Raw genomic sequence first — 18,981 nt, forward strand, 5'->3', positions numbered from 1 at the left:
GCCCATCATCACCAGCTACATCACTCACAACCTTCCACTCCTTCTCATAGCTTTCAGCTTGCATCTGCTTGTTTGTGTCTCGGCGTGTCTACATGTGAGTCAGCTGCATCCTCAGCACCTGGGACGTTACTGCCAGTCTCCGCAGGGGAAGCAGCCTCGCTGACACTGTGAGTTTAACAGATGCACTGATGCTTTCCAATATTCTGCATGTCTGTTTGTCTGTTTTCTGGCAGTGTCATTCCAACATTTTTTTTGTTTTATCCAATGTGAATATTTTACTGATTGATTTCACTCTAGATACTGCCTTTGCTTTATGGAAAATACATTTGGCAGTATTCAGACTTGTTTTTCTCTGTTGCTGGAAAAAGTGAGCATGTTCATCGATTGCTGATTTTCTTTTTACTTACATGATCTTTATATTCAGGCATTAGCACACAGCCATTGGTATTACTATTCAGCCATATCTACATGAATCTAACCAGAAGATCCACAGAGTCCTGAGAATCCTGGATTTTGACTTTTAGGATTTGTCATTTGGGGCTCAAAGACAGAACCTCAGTGGGTGTGCAAGAGACTGAGGTCAGCATGGGCTCCGGCTCCTCCTCCTATGCCCCCAGAACCATTTACCTAGATGTGGATGGGAAGGTGCAAAAGGTGGGTGTTTCTGTCTTTTTATTCTTTATTTGTTAAGATTATGCTTGATTTATACACTTTACTATACATGTATCATGGTACATGTGAAACAAGCTGGTTTGCCCAAAACGTTTGATAGAATATGGAAAATTTTGTGTATCTTATTGATAAGTTATGTTTTGGAAACATTAGACAAACTAATTTAATTCAGATTTAATGAAATTTTTTAATGATCTGACCTACGAACGATTTAAACAGATTGTACATGACTTATTGTAAAAATGCATATATAGTATAGAACACAGTGTATTGAGAACATATTAATCATGTATAATGTTATCATACTGTTCATCAAATTATACATCAAATCACATTTAAAGTTTTCCAAAATTGATGGTATTAGGGTGTAACTAAAATATGTTAATCGTCACTTTACAGACTCGTCTTGTAAATTCTAATTATTTAGCTTTTCTTATAATGTATAGTTAGTGTAAATAATCTAATTGTATCTAATCTTATCAAAAATATGTTCCTTAAATGACCATGATAACCAAATAATTAAATTTCTAAAGAACCTTCTTGACTTTCACGGCAGGTATTCCCAGCAGATTCCCCTCACCTGACGATGAGCTAAAATTAGATAACAAGGCGGATCAGTTTGTAGTACAGAGAGAACCAAACACCTGTTGTGAATGTGCTTATGCATCACCCTTAATTTGTATCAGTGGTGATATAGAAAGAATTGTGGGGAGCAAAACAAAGTGACTAGCAGCCATTATTCACCCAATATAAACAGTTGCAACAGATGGTTACAGTCTCAAGTTTCATGCCTGAGTTCCAAACCTCCTGAGACAAAGATAAGCGAAACACTTGCCAATCTGGTGATGCAGAGCGCTTCAAGTAGAGAGCTGGCGATGACACATTTCTGTTCAAGAGCCCCGATCCCACGGCCTGAGGCTGATTGTTTGTCCACTACACCTGCTCATTTCAAGATTGTAGTTTTTACTCCGGGCACATGCTCTCACTCTTCATTCAATGCTCAAGAAAGATTTTGCACGGCCTACATTTAAGTCTCATAAACTGTGCTGATATGTTTTGTGCATAACATCTTTGAGAGCTCCATGAAATCTTCGACTCCAGCTGTCATTTTCTATCAAATTGTTCCCATAATGCAATGCTGCCTTAATCCAATTAAAATGTGATATGATCTAACCCTTATTTCAAATTCTCATGTGTCTGCAATGTCTGAAAAACGAATGAAATTGGATCACCTTTCTCTCCTGTCAGAACACTATGGCCTTGTATTCAAAATACAGCAGCTGTTAGCACGCAGGTGAACCCTATAAATCAAACAGCAAATTGTTGATGTAGGTCACAGAAAAGTTTTTTACCAAAACATTGTGCAAGTATGCGACATTATTGCCAATTGCTAATAATCATACATACATCTGCAGCCTTATGCATGTATATAAGGCAAATCAAGTTTGAATCTGACTTGTGAAAACAATGAACGAGCCGTGTTTACATTGCAGGTGGTGTTCAGCCGGCACTGCAGTCCGTGTGACATCAAAGAGCTTCTATGTTCCTCATCTAACATTCCCAGGTTTGTTGTTGGGTTTGGCTTTACATTCACTTCACAATTGATATAAATAATTTCAACATAAAAATATGCGAATATCATGCAACACAGCGATGATTAATGTGGGACATGGCTAGTCGGTGACATTAAGAACAAACACTTGTAAGCAATGATCAAAAGGACGCACTCTATTAGTCATGCACATCAAAGCAGACAATAATGAATGATGAAAGCGAGACTTTGTTGCTCCTCCCCTAAATCTGTTTGGCTTTTAGTGAGGAAAATAAAAGGTGCATGCACAGTTCTTTTAGTTGGTTTTCTTCCCTCCTCCCTCTCTTTGTGTATGGTGGCATATCTACCGACGGCATTGTAAAATTTATCATGATGCAGTAAACTTAAGGTTCAATGTGCAGATGCAGTTATCACGGGAAATGGAGATAAACTGAAACGAATGTGCTTTTAAAAAACTTTCTTTGCCTTTCTGTTTAACTCACATAATTCAAGGCTGTCTTACTTTCAATAAAAACATATCTGCATATAAAACACACATATTTGTATTCCATATTATATGGCTGCACAATGGCTATACTACAATTACTGCCTCCGCTCTTCTGGTTTGATGCAATCTGCATTTCATTGCCTGTACCTGTGACAATAAAGCTGAATCTAATCTAATCTAATCTATTCTAAAATGTAAAAGTTAAATAGCAACTTGCAGTTTAACACACCCAAGGAATTTAAGTACAGGAACACATAGCAAGAACTAGGTTCCTAAAAAAAGTATATGCTGCAAAAGAATTTTGAGCTGTTTTAGTATCTAAGTTTTGGCAATCTTATGGGAAAAAAAAACAGTTTAGCAGTTACAACATACCATGAGGGAGGGCAGCCAAGCTAGGACGAATACAATAATAACAATAAGAAATATGTATCTGTACAGGCTATTTGATGCTGAGCAAGATAAAATGAAGCTGCAAAGGCGCATGAGAGGTTATATCATAATACTTATGAGCCTGAAAGACATAAAAGAGAAGAGGAAAGAACAAGGCCCAGGACCGATAATGTCTATCAGAGAGAATCTAATTTGGTGTGCGAGGAGAACCAGTGAGGAACTGAACCCAACGTCTACTGATTTACCAACACTATGTAATAACAGCTAATCTTTTTTTCACAGCTCTGTAAAGTTTCCCATCAGATACCAGAGTATAGAATGTGAAAGTACATTACACCGTGTTGCATGCTGAGACGCTACACAAACTTGTAAAGACTGCTCCGCTGTTATCTGTGCCTCACGGACCTCACCAAGAATTAGTTTAATCGCACAACTGAATAGAATAGAATAGAATAGAATAGAATAGAAAAAAACTTTATTCATACTTTATCTATAAAGTGCAAGATCTGCTAATTATAATTATAATTACATTGTGCTGAAATCTGATCCCCTGTAAAATACAACCCCCTTTTTTGGCCAATTTATGAAAGTAAACTATTTCTCACATGCATACATACAAAAGATAGCTTCAGAGCAACACTATATGGCATCTAAACAAACCATGTTGCACTCTCTGTAATAAACATACAGGTGATCATTCATTACTGAGGCATTAAAGTAGACAGAAACAGAAACTACTGCCCAAGGACCTGGTGGTGGTCTTATAGACTTATTCCACAATGTATATAAAAGTGATGCTAAGTTTCATGATGCCAGAGAAAGTGGAGCGAGAGTGGTGGGGTAAATCAGGAGAAGCATGAAACAAAACTTAAACTGTACATATCTCTGTTGGACTAAATCTCAGCACTCCGCCGCTGTGGGCCCCTTAAACTGTATACCAGTGTCCTGGTGGCCAATAGAGAATACAGTGAACTACCGAATACTACAAATCTCACACAATTGTGGTTTCAACGTCCTAAATGAGCACATGGTCACGTTTGTTGTTACCAAAGCCTCACTTAAAGACATGGTTGGTAATCCTGTTCAGAAACACATTTTGTAATACTGGGTGAAATGGTCCGTCTATCCTGAGAGAAATCTATACAAGATGTATTTAGAAAAAGGGACGAAAATAATCAGACCTCTGTGGCAGCTGCAGGACTGAGAAAAAGCTGACCAATCTCGGATTGGTCGCCTACAAAAAACCAATCAGATGCCTCTGCTTTCTGCCTACGCCCCCCTCTGCGGCTCCCTGCTCCATGTGCGCATGCGGTTCCACCGGCTTTGGATGAAGCACTGACGGGAGGGGGGGGTGGAGCTTAGAGCAGGGGACACTTTCGAATCTTGCTAGCTCTCTAGGATTACCTACCATAGCTTTAAGTTCTGACTCTTCAAAAAAAAAAGGTATATTTTAGATATTATATATACATATACTTTATATATAACACAACCTGCAAGTTGCACTTTAAGCAGAGTTTGCACAACTGTCTTTTCATCTCACCTTCTCACTGCAGGAATACTGCTATCGTGGTCGTTGATCCAGAGGGTGCCATGGTTTCCATCGATCCCACCATGCCCACCAACTCTCCAAAGTAATTTACCAGCATTAAAATCCACCATCAATACTTCAATGAAATGTCTCTGTGACATCTTTTCCTGGGCTGATGTTGAGCTTCAATCTTTGACCATGGAAAACATAACTACTGCCTACACTGGATCCATTCAAGAGCTTTTACTTGGATTTTAATGTGTAAATATTGACTCCCCACAGCTCATTGTACAAAGTTATCCCACAGTCTACAGGTCAGCTTGGAGGTAAAGTTTTTGCAACATCTTTCCTTGATTATATAAAGTTTCGCTATGTAAAAGCCACTCGTGATTCATTGAGTTTCATATGTATGCTTGCAGAGAAGGAGGACATGCTTCAGAATGTGTTGTCCCAGGTGGCTGAGCAGTTCAGCAGGTAACACCTTCATCTCTTGTTATGACATATGCCTTCCCCTCCCCACCTCCACACATACTTCACATATATACCTGACACCAGCACAATTCTATCACAACCCACACCTATCGAGACATGTCCAGTCAGTCAAAAACAAAGGCTAGCCCCTCTTTCTCATTCTCATTATTTGTCTGTCTCTCACAGAGCCTTCCAAATCACAGAGTTGAAGACCGAGGTCACTGGCAAGTTGGCCATGCTGGAGAGGAGAGTGGAATGTGAGTTTATACTCAACTCCTGAAATGACCTGAAAGAAGGCTCTGTTTTACTGTGGCTTTGACATCAGCACACCACTCTAGAGGAAAAATGTTCCTTTAAGCAGGTACTTGTCTCGTTTCAGTGGAGGGATTGAAAGTAGTGGAGATTGAGAAGTGCAAAAATGATCTGAGGAAGCTACGAGATGAAATTACTTCAAGAGGTGGTAGCAGGTGAAATTAAGTTAGGCCCCAAAAGGATTTTAATGAAACATCATACTGTACAGAAAATGTGTACAGTGTAAAATCTAATTTCTTGAAATGGGTCCCTTCTGATCTCAGGGTAAACTGCCAGTGCAAATACAGCTTCACGGATGACGGGAAGAAGGTCACTCCCAGACGAGACGTCCCTTCCTACCCTAAGGTATGTCCCCATGTGATATATCCTGGCTTTACGATTAAAGAACAACTACTGATTACTTCTGATTACTATATTTATCTATCACATACAGTACACACTTTCTCAGGAGACTATTGAGGCTCTGAAAAAGCCAACATTTGATGTTTGGCACTGGGAACACAATGAGGTTTGTTGAATTTCATCAACCATTCCCATTCTGTGTTATCTGAGTGACTAGATGTCAGGCTCTTCTTTCTCTTTCTCTGTGGCTACAGATGCTGAGCTGTCTGGAGTACATGTACCATGACTTGGGACTAGTGAGGGAGTTTAACATGAATCCCATCACACTGAAACGCTGGCTGGTAAAATTAGCGCAATGAAGGACACATTGAGTCAGTCTTGACGTGCAAACAATCGAGTTTTGAACTTAAAAAGCAGCAGTGCTGCTAAGAGGAGGACCGGATTTCTGACATGGATCATAAGTAGTTCTGAAAGGGCATAATGACTGACGTTAGATTTTGCTGACAGCACAATGATTGAATGATTCTTTCTTTTTTTTAGTTGGCAATTCAGGAGAACTACCGCAACAACCCTTTCCACAACTTTCGTCACTGTTTCTGTGTTAGCCAAATGATGTATGGCGTGATCCACCTCTGCAACTTACTGGTATGTATGAGTGCCCGCTCATGCATGGCAAGGTTATCCTTCAACTGAACTATCTACACTTTATGAACTTATACTGTACATAATAACCTCTGTCACAATAAAATCTGGTCATTTAAAGACCTAATCATCTTCCTTTGAATTGGCAACCAGTGAATTTCAAGACTAGAAAACTGACGTTTTCCTAACGAAACCTTTCCTTTGCACTGTTGTCCAGGACAAGCTGACTTTCACAGATATGGTCATTTTAATGACAGCTGCAATATGTCATGACCTGGACCACCCTGGCTACAACAACACGTAAGATTCACTATTCTGTCTCTAGTCATGTTGACAGATACAGAACTGCAGATGCCCAATGACCCCCACTATGTTTTGACATCCTCTGCACAACACTGTTGTCAATGAACTGTGAAACTAGTTCAGCTTGGAAAGAGTTCAGGTATGAAAACATACTGATTGAGATAATCATGTTGTTTTTGGTTGGGGTTTCGGGCAGGTGAGAACCTCCCTTATCAGCAAAGCTTTATGAGAACTTACTGCCCATCCATTCAACAATGTCCTCCATCTATCAGGTACCAGATCAATGCTCGCACAGAGCTGGCAGTGCGCTACAACGACATCTCCCCACTGGAGAACCATCACTGTGCTGTTGCCTTCCAGATCCTTTCTCTTCCCGAGTGCAACATCTTTGCAAATGTGGATCCTGATGCATTCAAACGGATCCGACTGGTGAGATGTGCACAGGAAACTCACTGATATATTCATCACAAACATGCAGAGTCTCACTTTGATCTCGCACAGTCTCCTCACTGATCTACATATCAATGTGAAGACTATTCTGTGCCAATTTAGCCCGCTTTCTATAATTCAGCTTTTTGAACTTTCTTTTATTTCTGCTGGGAAATGAATGAGGTGAATTAGTTGAACAAAAAAAATACAATCGGACATTTAAGACGTATGATTATCAGTTATAGCCACCGTGGAGTTCAAAATTATTCTTATCATTTAGTTTTTAGGGACAGACGGCTAACAGGGCTCTGATCAGTTTGGCACATTTCAGTGGTATTTGAGTCCAATAACAAACCCTCAAGAAGACCAAAAATATCAGCACAATTCTTTTTCTCTTTTTTTTTAAACATCTACAGTACATGCTCATTGAATTATATGTGAATTTTCTCTATTTTTCACTCAGAAGGACAAACATGTGACTATATCTTCAGTACTAACCGTTTTAATGGTGTGAATTTGAATTAAGACAAATAAAAAGAACACTGACTGGTTTAAATGACTTTTTTTTTACTATTTTGCTTCTATAACAAAACATATTTTATGTTTTATCATAGATGCAAAATAATAAAAATTAGAAAAATTAGGCTTTAGGTTGTTAGGTTTTAATTACAGAACTTTGTTAATGTTTCAATGTCCTCATATGCCTGATTACACATCAGATTTAAGGATACTTGTCATGACCTACAGTATTTCTTCTTTTCACCTACCCACATTAAATATTTTACCATCCAACATTTCTAACACATCAGCTTTAACACGTTGAATTGGATACATTTTAGGCAAACTCTTTTAAAGACTAACATAACCATTGGGATGTGAACTCAAGTCTTTAATAAGTGGGTTGACTCAGTGACAGAATCAACATGTTAAAACTAAATGTCTCTTCTTAAATTACCTTAAAGATTCTGTATTTTTCTCAAAAAATGAAACTAAAAATGATGTCCTAGATTTATTTATTTTTTGTTTGTTTTCATTCCAGTTTCTGTCAGATTAAACCACCTGAAGCCTGAATCTCACTAATGATGCCAAACTGAGCCTTGTAGACTTTATAAAGTACAATGTAGGTGTGCGGACATTCCCAGTAGATCTACTGAACCACAACCACTTTAAAACCATGAACTCAAAACATACATTCTCCATAGCTCTACTATTTAAGACATTTTCAGGAGTTTCTCAGCACACGAGAAATGACATGGAAGATTCCTTTTTCAGATTTTATAACTTACACTACAAATCTCAGAAAGCCTTTGACTTTCTGATAATATTCACAGGAAATCATCACCCTCATTCTGGCCACGGACATGGCCAAACACGGGGAGATACTAGAATCCTTCAAGCAAAACGTGGACAACTTTGACTTCACAAATACGGAGCATGTGGCATGCGTATGTAAAGATTTTGCCTTGCAAAATCATGTTGGAACTTCTTCGAATGTTTATTGTACTGTGCATAACGAATTTGACCTAAAACAAGCAGTTTACTGAAATCAGCAGAGGCCTGATGGATCGTACTAGTGTAACTGGGAAAGTGATCAGAGAATTTCAGTAAACCCTGTAAGACAGACTTTTCAATTGTAATAAGTTAGACTGTAATCATGGAATGGGCTTCTTTGCATATTGTGTGTACATGTTGGTATTTGTCTCCTCAGCTGAGGATGGTTTTGATCAAGTGCTGTGATATTTCCAACGAGGTGAGGCCAACCGAAGTTGCTGAGCCATGGGTGGACTGTTTACTAGAAGAGTACTTCATGCAGGTGATTCCACTCAAATAACCTCTACCAGATTGTCAGCTTTAAGGAAAAGCTGTGAGCGGTGGACTAAATGGCAATGCTTTGGCTTCAAGAGTGACAGGGAGAAGTCCGAAGGTCTTCCAGTGGCTCCCTTTATGGACAGGGATAAAGTCACCAAACCCACCGCTCAGATCGGATTTATCAAGTTTGTCCTCATTCCGATGTTTGAGACAGTCATGAGGGTAGGACAATGATTTTACACGTGTCTATAACTTACAGAGAAAACTCGCTTTTATTCACAGTTGCTGTTTGTTCTGGATTTTCTTTTTCAAACTTTTTCTTTTCAGCTTTTCCCGCAAATTGAAGAGCTCATGGTTCAGCCTTTGAGAGACTCTCGTGATCACTATGAGGAGCTCAAGCAGCTTGATGATGCCATGACAGAGGTACTATCTATCTGTCTATGTATCTATCTATCTATCTATCTATCTATCTATCTATCTATCTATCTATCTATCTATCTATCTATCTATCTATCTATCTATAATGACCAAGAACACACTAACAGTAAAAGCCAACAGGTCGTACATTTTTTACGGGTACAAACATGTTTTTACATCTCCCAGTTGATCTGGTTATCACATGTATTTGTCAGAGTAATGACAAGAAATCAATAGTTTGTAGCGATGGAGTTAATAAGGAATGCCTTGACATTGATATGACAGGAAACTCAAATCCAGCCCTCATTTCTAAACCTCTAAAATATGAAACCTCAGTCAAAAGCTGACAAAGGAGAACGTTTAATCTGGTAATATTAATAATGTAATTTTGTACTTCACTTGACTGATGAGACACTAATTTGAAGGCAAGTTGAATCAAATCAGTTTTGTTTAAATACCCCAAAATCACAAATCATAAATTAACTCCCTCTATCCTCAGGCCCTTGAGACAGTCAGCGGAGACTTCAAGAAGATACATGTTGCCGCCAAGAAAACAATTGAGTTTTTTTGTAACATTATCTGCCAACAAGCGTGTCAGCACATAACAGGCCTATTTCCAAAAACAACAAATGTTTTCTTTTAAGATCCAGCATGGAGCCTTCAGAGCCGTCTATTGGAAGAATTATTTCAAATTATGTTTTGATTAGTGAAGAATTCCGTGACAATAGGAATGAAAGTGTTTTTGCAACATCAGAGGACCTCATTTACAATCCTGTTACCACAGTAACCCTGTAAGGCTTAATGAAATGAGACAGGGGTTTGTGGCTGTTTCACAGCCACCATAGTTTCTGCTTCACACCTTGAAGAGGAGGGCGAGGAGGAAATAGTCAGTGAAGTTTGTAACTTTGCTGTGAGACTCACTGAATTCTACGCATAAAAAATATAAACCTCAGTCCCACGGCAATATGTAAAAAAAATCACAAAACATAAAAATTTGTATCTGTGCTGATGAAGACGAAACCTGTATTCCTATTCATATCAACCACCAAGACTTTGAAAGTTATGTATTTCAGCAGGGTGTCTGGTTTGTGTATCCAGCATGTTTTGTGTGTTTATCCAAGATGGGTGGGACTTGGCAGCCAGTAATGGAGCATTTTGATGCAATATCTTATCATAATGTCTGTTTTAATGCAAGCCCTGATGTGTATCTAACCTTAACTGCCCTGTTATTTATACCTTACCATAGCCAAGTAGTTTTTAATGTGGAAAACATCAATGAAACAGCAAATTAGAGCACAAGGAAACCATCCTACAGTCCCTTCAACCCCCTCATGCAGACTTATTCGCTTGTTAAATGTGAACCAACAGTCTGTACATGACTATTTAACTAATTCTGGACACGTGAACACACATTAATAGATTAAGTTAACGTGACTATTTCACGTTTTGACGTGAGATTGGTTGAAAACTGGATTTTTAGATGCACAGTTCAGCTGACCTACAGCTATAGCCTGACTTGAATTGAACTTTTTTTTTTATCCCAGGAGGGAATAGTGTGTTAGTAGCTTTTTCCAAAGGACCTATTACATCACGGGCAGGTCAACCAGTGAAGTGGACATCTTTACAGTTCTGTACATCTTATAGGTTCGATAAGCTTTACAATATTCACAATAGAGTTGGATGTTATTTCCATTCTTTCTCCTTCTCCTGTGTACTGACTTCCTCTGGTGGGAACTGCAGAGTGTGCGCATAACCTGTGGTCCAGTTTGAGTGTAATTGAATGCTGACATGCAGGAGTAACTCCATTACCAACTGTATTATCCGGGTGTTTATCCATCTTTGATTCCAAATTTGGTTTAGTGCAATTTCAGTCAGACCAACATGCTTACATGTATTTCAAAAGTTTGTTTTTTAGGCAGGCCAACACAATAAGTTTATTTATTTTTTATTTTTTTAAACGTCATGTAAACGTACAGAGGGACCCTGATATCAGAATATTACGGTCATTAGTACATTTTGTGTCAATATATGATTAATTGTGTATATTAATGCATCATTTAAAAGAAGATTCATTGATGGGAAACATGTCATCACTTATTTTCCCCACTTATAATACTTACAAAAAAACAGTTTCAAACCAGTTTTAAATAACCTTATAAAACATTATAATCTCTCATAAATTGTTTTATATTAATCATATACATGCCCATCTTGTGAGCTTCGATACTGTGACCACAATGCATGAAAAAGGCTCATAGAAAAAAAAAAAGGAAAGTTTGAGTTTCACACACATGCAAAAATCCAAATGAACTTGTGTTGACATACCAGATTAGAGCTGACATAATTGATTACAAAATGATAACATATGAGGGTTACGTTCCCGATGCAGGGAGAAAACTAGAAACAAATGTAAACAAATCCATGATGACGGGCACAGTTTCATTTTAGCTTTTCTGTTGGAACGATCAATTATCAGGGTAAACTCAAACACTTGTGCACACAGACACACATGGACAGATTCATACACAGGCTCATCAGACCTCTTGCTAACATAAAGGTGTCTTTTGTCCAATGAGGCACAGAAGAAAAAAACTGAAACTATGTCATTAGGCGGGAAGACGGCGTAAGCTCTGCAGTGAGCGCAGTTGTATCTGTGTAAGTAAAAGCAACAGACTCATTGGTTGTGTTCTACTGTTTAGTGTGAGTGTTATGAGTGCTCTGTGTCTCTGCCTCTCTGTGGGCTCTCCACAACAACTCCTCTACACTGACCTCTGTCTATAAAAACAGACCTTTAGGAATGTGCAGCACTTTCACCATGTTGACTTCACCTTTTCAAAATTACCAGAGTTCAAAACCATATGCACACAGAAGAAAAACTCAGTATGAACCTGTATCATCCTGTTTTGCAAAACGGTCCAACTACACAATCAAGCTCAAATCTGATGTATGCTTCATGCCATGCCAGAGAAAGACAAATCTAACTTTGTCATTAGTAAAGAAAAACAGACTGGTGAAGATGCTGCTCGTTAGTTTTTCCTCTAAACTTCACACCACCTTTTATAAAGTGACAAGATTCTCTTGTCATGAGCTGAAACTACAACCTCTTTTCCTTTTTTCACTTATTCCACAAATAAAAGAGGAAATTTGCCAGCAAGTACCGAGTAAGTTTTGACTTTTTACTCAGGGAAGTCAATCCTCACTCGGGCAGTAGTTCTGTGGCAGCTTCCATTAATTAAACTCCTCTGAAAGTTGTGACATCATTCAGTCCCCAAACTGAGGTGTCAGTGAATATTTGTTCCAACCTAGTCTTAGTTTTAAGCTTTTGTCCTTTGGACCCAACTGCATCTCACTGCTTAATTTCAGCTCTTACTTCATTGCAGGGATCTTCTTTCATGATCAAATTCAGAAAAACGCTTGAAAAAACCTGAGAGATTCCCCAGTGAAGACATTCTGTGCTGCATTCTGAAGACGACAGCTGGAGGAGGAGGACAAGATAAAAGAGAGACTGCTCGACCACACACTGAACTAAAATTAGATGGCATATCCTGAACTTTGACTTAGACTTTAGAGCTGGTTGTTACAAGGAAGGACCTACTGACCTCCTGTGTATATTTAGGGTGTTTATGTTGTGCTCTCTTTACATTTTTGATTTGAAGTAAAAGTGAAACCTTAAGTGTTAACGGATTAGATGCTTTTGCAAATGTACCAAATGGACAATGAGTGGAGCAAAGGCGGAAGACCAAAGGTTCAGGAAATGTATCACCAAAACGGTCATTTCTTTATTTCACAGTTTCTCTTGAAAAAAAATGCACCAAAGTGAGATGTTTTCACCACACTTTAGCAATAAAGTTTTGATTGATGTGATGTGGGACGAGTGCTTTCCAAAAACAATGCGGCTTTACAGCTTTACTTTGTTTTTCATACTCCCCTTCAATTAATTATTGTCACGCTTTCATAAAATCGAGAAATTTCAGAGCATGCAGTACATTGTCCAGAGTGAAGCACAATAATGCATGTAAAGGAGTTCAAACACCCCACTGTACATGTAAATCTCAGACATTGTGAGTATCATTATATACTATGATGAGAATACACACATTTCAGAGCCTTCAAGCTAAAAACAGGAAATAATACTTAAAATGTGAGCCAAACAAATGCTGAAGAGTTTAAGACAAAACTTAAAGAAAACATATGGATCTTATAACGAGGTCTACACACAGTGACAGTGTTAATCAAGTTGCGAGCGGGAGCTGGAACCAAACGGTGAAAAAACCTGTTTAAATAAAGTGATTATGAAACATTCGTCTGTTCATATCCATTGAACTTAATGCATATCAAGCTGGACAAACATGAAAGCTCATATTTACCTTACAAATCATTCAGACTTTTCTATCGTTACCATCTCTTTGTAGGACTTTTCACACCAGAGCTTGCTTGTCACCATAAACTTCCAACTAAGTCAGGGAAGGAGACAATTTATTTCGGGTGACAACATGGAAACAGTGGGTAAATTAGCCTGAAGTTAGGATTGTTTTACCATATTGCCACTTATTACTTGCACACGATAACATTACACAAAGATCCCAATACGGTGCCCTCCAACATATTAGTATGGCTTTTGAGTGCAATGGAAAATTTTCCTGTGTCAAATGATTGCAGAAGTCTCAGGCATTCATCTGTTTCAAATTCAGTCAGCAGTGATGGCAAAACAACAACCTGTATTTATAAATTTCAAGAAGGATGCTGCACAGCTCACCTTTTCCATCCAGAAGCACACACACTGACCACAATGTCCCACATGAAAGCTCTGAAACTGACCGCAATAATTGCAGACAAGAAGAAACAAGCTCGATCAATTCTACCTGTCTGCAAGACAGCTGACGGCTCACTCTGCGTGGGCCTAAAATCTGCAGTACAGTCACCATAACAAGCCACCCTAATTGTTTTAGTCCGAAGAATCAGAAGCTTTCCTGACAGGCAAACGAAGGCTAAAAGTTACATGTAATGGGGGCCACCAGATGAGGGAACTTTTCACCATCTATAATTGCTTAAACATGAAGGATTTCCCAGAGGTTTGAGCGAGGGCTGTAGTTTGGTTATTTAAACCTCTTCTACATGAAACAGTTGTTTACATCAGCTCCAGCACAGAGTGTCATAGAAGCACTGTGTCCCTGATGCTTTCCAAACCAGTCCAGGTTGCAACACTGTGTGACAATGGACCATGTTATGCAGACCCACTCTGTGAAACTATCTGATGCAGAAGTTGAGCCACAATAAAGTGTTTGCTACAAAAGGAAACAGCTACAAAATTAAGTTTAAGCTGTTTTAGATGAGAAAATGTTTGCTTTTCCGGTGGCCCCACTCTGCGTACCTCTTAGCTTTAGCTTGTCTGTTCAGGAATCCTCTGAGCGCATTCTAACCGTTGTTTTCTGCAGGTGAGATTTATACATGCACACTTGAGTAAAGCAATGGTTACTGTTGACTTTGCCATTTAACTGGACCGTCAACGTGTCAACAGTATAAACGCACAGGAACAGGGAAGAGTTACCAACTGCAGTATGTCCGACGTTGTTTACCGTGCGAGAAAACATTCAAGATATTCTGCCCCATATTGTGCATCTAAGTTTTTAAGCTAATTGAATGTGGATTTTCTTTTCAGACAACACTGATTTTAAAAGTATCTTTTAACTTATCTTGACTGTTGCTTGTTTTTAAATTCATTTAAATTATTTTATTTGTTTCTCTTTATATTCTTTAATGTATTTTAATGCTTCTTCCACTCCCTGCTGCAATGCTTTTATTTTATGTAACGCACTTTGAATTGTTTGTACATGAAATGTGCTATATAAATAAATTTGATTTGATTTGATTTGATTTGAAAAGCAGGAATATATTACAGAACAGCAGTCATCTCAAAAGTTGACACGCAGACTTAATGGGATGATTTTTAATTTCTAATGATTGTAGCCAACTGACAAAAGAAAATGAAAAATATTTGAATGGGAGCCTGTTTTTTTTTAGGAATTTGACAGTGTTCTTATACCTTTACACTTTACTGTCAAAAAGGCACAAAAAGAGGGAACTTTGAAGCATGTGTGGAGTATGCATGCAGGGGTGATTCACCCTTAATTGCATTACCTGGGAAAAAATAATCTCTTTTAATTTATTCACATTAATAAAAAAATTTCTTTAACAGCTTAAGCTGTAAAAGTTATTTTATGTGCACACCTGTACAAACGTGCATAGTGTATATATACTTTCTAATTTACTACTTAGCTTTTCATTTTGTCTTGTTGTCGTTGTTTATCACTGTTCCCATATCTATAATCACTACACAGTTGTTTAACTGTTGTTTTTTATGTGTGTGTATTTCTATCCTAAAAAACAATACCATTGTTACTTTTTATACCTCCAGTGGAGCACTGTAGCAAAAGAATTTCCCCTTGTGGATTATCTGAATCTAAATCCGAATTTATTCCAATCTTTTTAATATCTCAGTCTAGGCTGGCATACAGTGCTGTGCACAAATTTCTGTTATTCTCATCCCTTTTTTCATCTCGATTGATCGATTCTTCGTTGCAATATTTTTACACGGAAAGCTAGATTGAAGTCAACATGTGGTGGTTTGAAACATGACTAGTTATTCAAAGTACCACCCAAAGGTGCCACTTATCTAAATCCAATCCACACCCCTCTCTCCCTCAACAGCTTCCCCTCCAGCCATCAGATGGTGGTGGTTTTCCTCTTGCTATGTGTTTTTATGACTGCCTGGGGGGCATGTTGTAAATTACTCCATCATCACTTCACCTGCAGGCATCATCTGACACATGCTGAATGCCACCAATGTAGTTCTGATGAAACCACATGCCACTACAGAATACTACAGTATGGATGACCAAAGGCACTTTTTTTTCCTTTGATGATTAATCAACTTCGCTTACACCACTCAAATCTGTGATTTACCTTAATTAATGTCATTTACTGAATTGGTGGTGGGGAGTTTTTTTTTCAGATTCAGTTGATGTTTCCTGTTGATTTCTGCCAAAATAATTATCTCAAGGCAACAAGAACAAAAGAAGAGGATACCACATGGAAGCGTTGCTGTTGAGATGAAAGAAAGTGAGTGAACATTTTTCAGTTAGTGGGTGTTGTTTGAATGAATGTCATTACCCTACGCCTCCTCCACATAGCGTGACAGAGTGTATTGACATACAACCTGCAGGAATGTTCCTGTTAAACAATGTGTTGTCTTACTATAACAGAGCAGTGGACTGCACTCCGCTGCATGGTCACTGATCAAAGCACGTCTACTTCTGAATACAAGGAGCACCTTGGTGAATATTTAAGACCTACTGTATTCTTTGTGACAAATGCACAGGCTTTGTTTCAATGCTTTTACTTTTGTCATAAGGGTGAGCGACTGACTGCATCGTTAATTATTAAGCATTTAAGATCTGATCTCATTTGAGTTTTTACACCTGACAGTTTGTCCACCCAACCTCTGCCATATCATTGAAGACAGTTAGATGTTTTTATAAGATCGACACTGATAAAAGTAGCTGATATCCAAATGCCTGCAGTCAGTCTTTTTGCCTTGAGGCTGGGTGTCACATGATAATGAACCGCCACAACAATGGACCTGTTTGTTGATGTGAAAGCGAATACTGTAATTACTGCAAATACACCTTGATGGCAGTTAAATGAGTAAGGGTTCATATTTATTCCCTCGGTTTGAATGATATTACACCGCTTCATACAAAGGAAGGTGTGGCTTTTTTGCAAAGATATCTGATAAGGGTTTTGATATATAATCCGCACACGGCAGTAGTTTTATTGACTTGTAAACTGAAATATCGAAGTTCATTTTAAGGAAAGCACCACTATAACAGTGTTTTCTCCATTAATGTTCAAATAAAGCCAAACATGCAAGATTTAAAGAGTAGAAAACATCAGTTAGCATTTCAAGATGTTTAGAGTAAGCTCATCTTTTTAAGTCCTCAGAAATCACAAATATCCATTTGATTTGATTTGAGGGCTTCTAATGATGAATAGCTACTGCATTATGTGTAGGACATAATAGATCAGTCCTGAAAAAAAGAGAAAGAAAGTTTGAGCATAGATCTACTTTGACTGTGACTCTACCACTTGGGGGTGACAAAGAAATGCTTAGAAACACTTAAATCCCTCACATGGTGACTTTAATTTCCTGCATCTGTTCTTTTGTCTTGATTTACACCTGTTCCTGGGAGCTCTACCTACTCATTTTCAGTTCTTTCCGATCTACAAATCCCCATATTAAGCTTAGAATTGCATTGTGTTTGTTGGTTTTTGGAAATCCGTGCAACCTTATTTGGGACTTTCCAGCGTGATGAACGTCAGGTACCTCCCACGGCTTTCAGGATGCACAGATCTGCACTGGTGGTCTCACAAAATCCTGGTTTCTGAGCCAGGAGAAAGTTTAAAAAAGAAACAAAGGGTAATTTGATCCAACTTAAGCCTTTTTATCTGGATTCATCACACTTTATCAGATTGAGGAGCATGTGAGAACGACATATACTGGAATGTTGATTTAAACTGATAACGATATTCCTTTCACAAGGCTCCACAGCGCAGAATGAAACTGCATCTGTCAAGATGCCAGTGGTAATGCCTTGTAAATGTTTGTGCCGTTTGATTAACATGTTTTGGCTTGTCCACATAAAGCCGGTCATATGTAAATGGAAATACAGAATGATGCAGCTTATGAGATTTATCTTGAAAGACATAGCGGAATGTTGACTGAAAGGTTCTTTCAGTTCCGTGTGTTCAGAAAAATGATCATCAAGAGAGGCAGATTTACAGGTGTAGTCAAGGTTTTTTGGCCATAACTCAGAAAAACGTCATCCTCTATCTTCCCCCCACTTTTTTCTTGTTTTCTTACTGTCTAATTTCCTAAGTTAATGCTCCGTGGAGAACTCCTCCTTGCATGTTCTCATCCAGGGGTTAAGGTGAGGGCATACTGGTTTCTGTGTGTATGTGTGTGTGTGTGTGTGTGTGTGTGTGTGTGTGTGTGTGTGTGTGTGCATGTTGTCAGCAGGCTCTCTGAAATTGAAGACTTGCTGCAGGAGGACGTGGATGATCCATGCCCTACTTTCATGAGAAATGGAATAAAATACAAAACATATGTCAGGGAACAAATGCTTATTCAGTCCGACCTCACCTTACTGTCCATGAATCTGTTCTTCATTATGTACTCTGACAGGATTTTTTTTTTTCCTTTTTGTAATCTCCGCAGAGTAGCTGTTTTCTCCTTCAGACAAATGCAATTCCAAGTTATCGTTTGTCACGCCGCAGATTAGACTGTGGCACCAGATAGAGGAATGAATCAGCCATACAACCTTTTCTCTGGTGGCCGGACAACGGCGCAGCTCAGACCTTTTTCATGTAGACAAACACATCACTCGAACAAAGCCATACTTGCAGAAGGGGCAGTTAAATCATTCTCCTGACTCCCACATTCACAAGAATGCCAAACGCCTTGTTTGACCACTAGACTGTGAGGACACAACCTAGATTTACTGAGGACAGTTGCATCCCTGCCAGTAATAGCATGAAGCCAAAGGTCACAAGTAGAAGTTAACACTAAGT

General features: G+C 38.5%; 1 protein-coding gene across 6 annotated transcripts; it reads left to right on the forward strand.

The window, feature by feature from the left end:
- Positions 1 to 80: 80 nt before the first annotated feature.
- Positions 81 to 15,154, forward strand: pde9ac (phosphodiesterase 9ac). Of its 6 annotated transcripts, none has more exons than XM_075473475.1 (20): positions 81 to 167; positions 548 to 654; positions 2,166 to 2,236; positions 4,655 to 4,732; positions 4,912 to 4,955; positions 5,049 to 5,103; positions 5,287 to 5,357; positions 5,480 to 5,567; positions 5,676 to 5,757; positions 5,846 to 5,920; positions 6,009 to 6,095; positions 6,295 to 6,399; positions 6,614 to 6,696; positions 6,972 to 7,128; positions 8,460 to 8,573; positions 8,837 to 8,941; positions 9,031 to 9,159; positions 9,265 to 9,360; positions 11,931 to 12,009; positions 12,735 to 15,154. In XM_075473475.1, the coding sequence occupies exons 2-19, from the start codon at positions 586 to 588 to the stop codon at positions 11,979 to 11,981; spliced, it is 1,560 nt and encodes a 519-aa protein (XP_075329590.1). In that variant the 5' UTR covers positions 81 to 167; positions 548 to 585; the 3' UTR covers positions 11,982 to 12,009; positions 12,735 to 15,154. The 6 variants fall into 6 exon arrangements, with proteins under 6 accessions (XP_075329590.1, XP_075329589.1, XP_075329593.1 ...); XM_075473474.1 differs by having other exon boundaries at positions 85 to 167; positions 525 to 654; XM_075473478.1 differs by having other exon boundaries at positions 85 to 167; positions 525 to 654; positions 11,937 to 12,009.
- The last annotated feature ends 3,827 nt before the right edge of the window (positions 15,155 to 18,981 follow it).

This window comes from Odontesthes bonariensis, chromosome 9 (genome assembly GCF_027942865.1).
Source record: "Odontesthes bonariensis isolate fOdoBon6 chromosome 9, fOdoBon6.hap1, whole genome shotgun sequence".
In the NCBI taxonomy this organism is placed as follows: Eukaryota; Metazoa; Chordata; class Actinopteri; order Atheriniformes; family Atherinopsidae; genus Odontesthes; species Odontesthes bonariensis.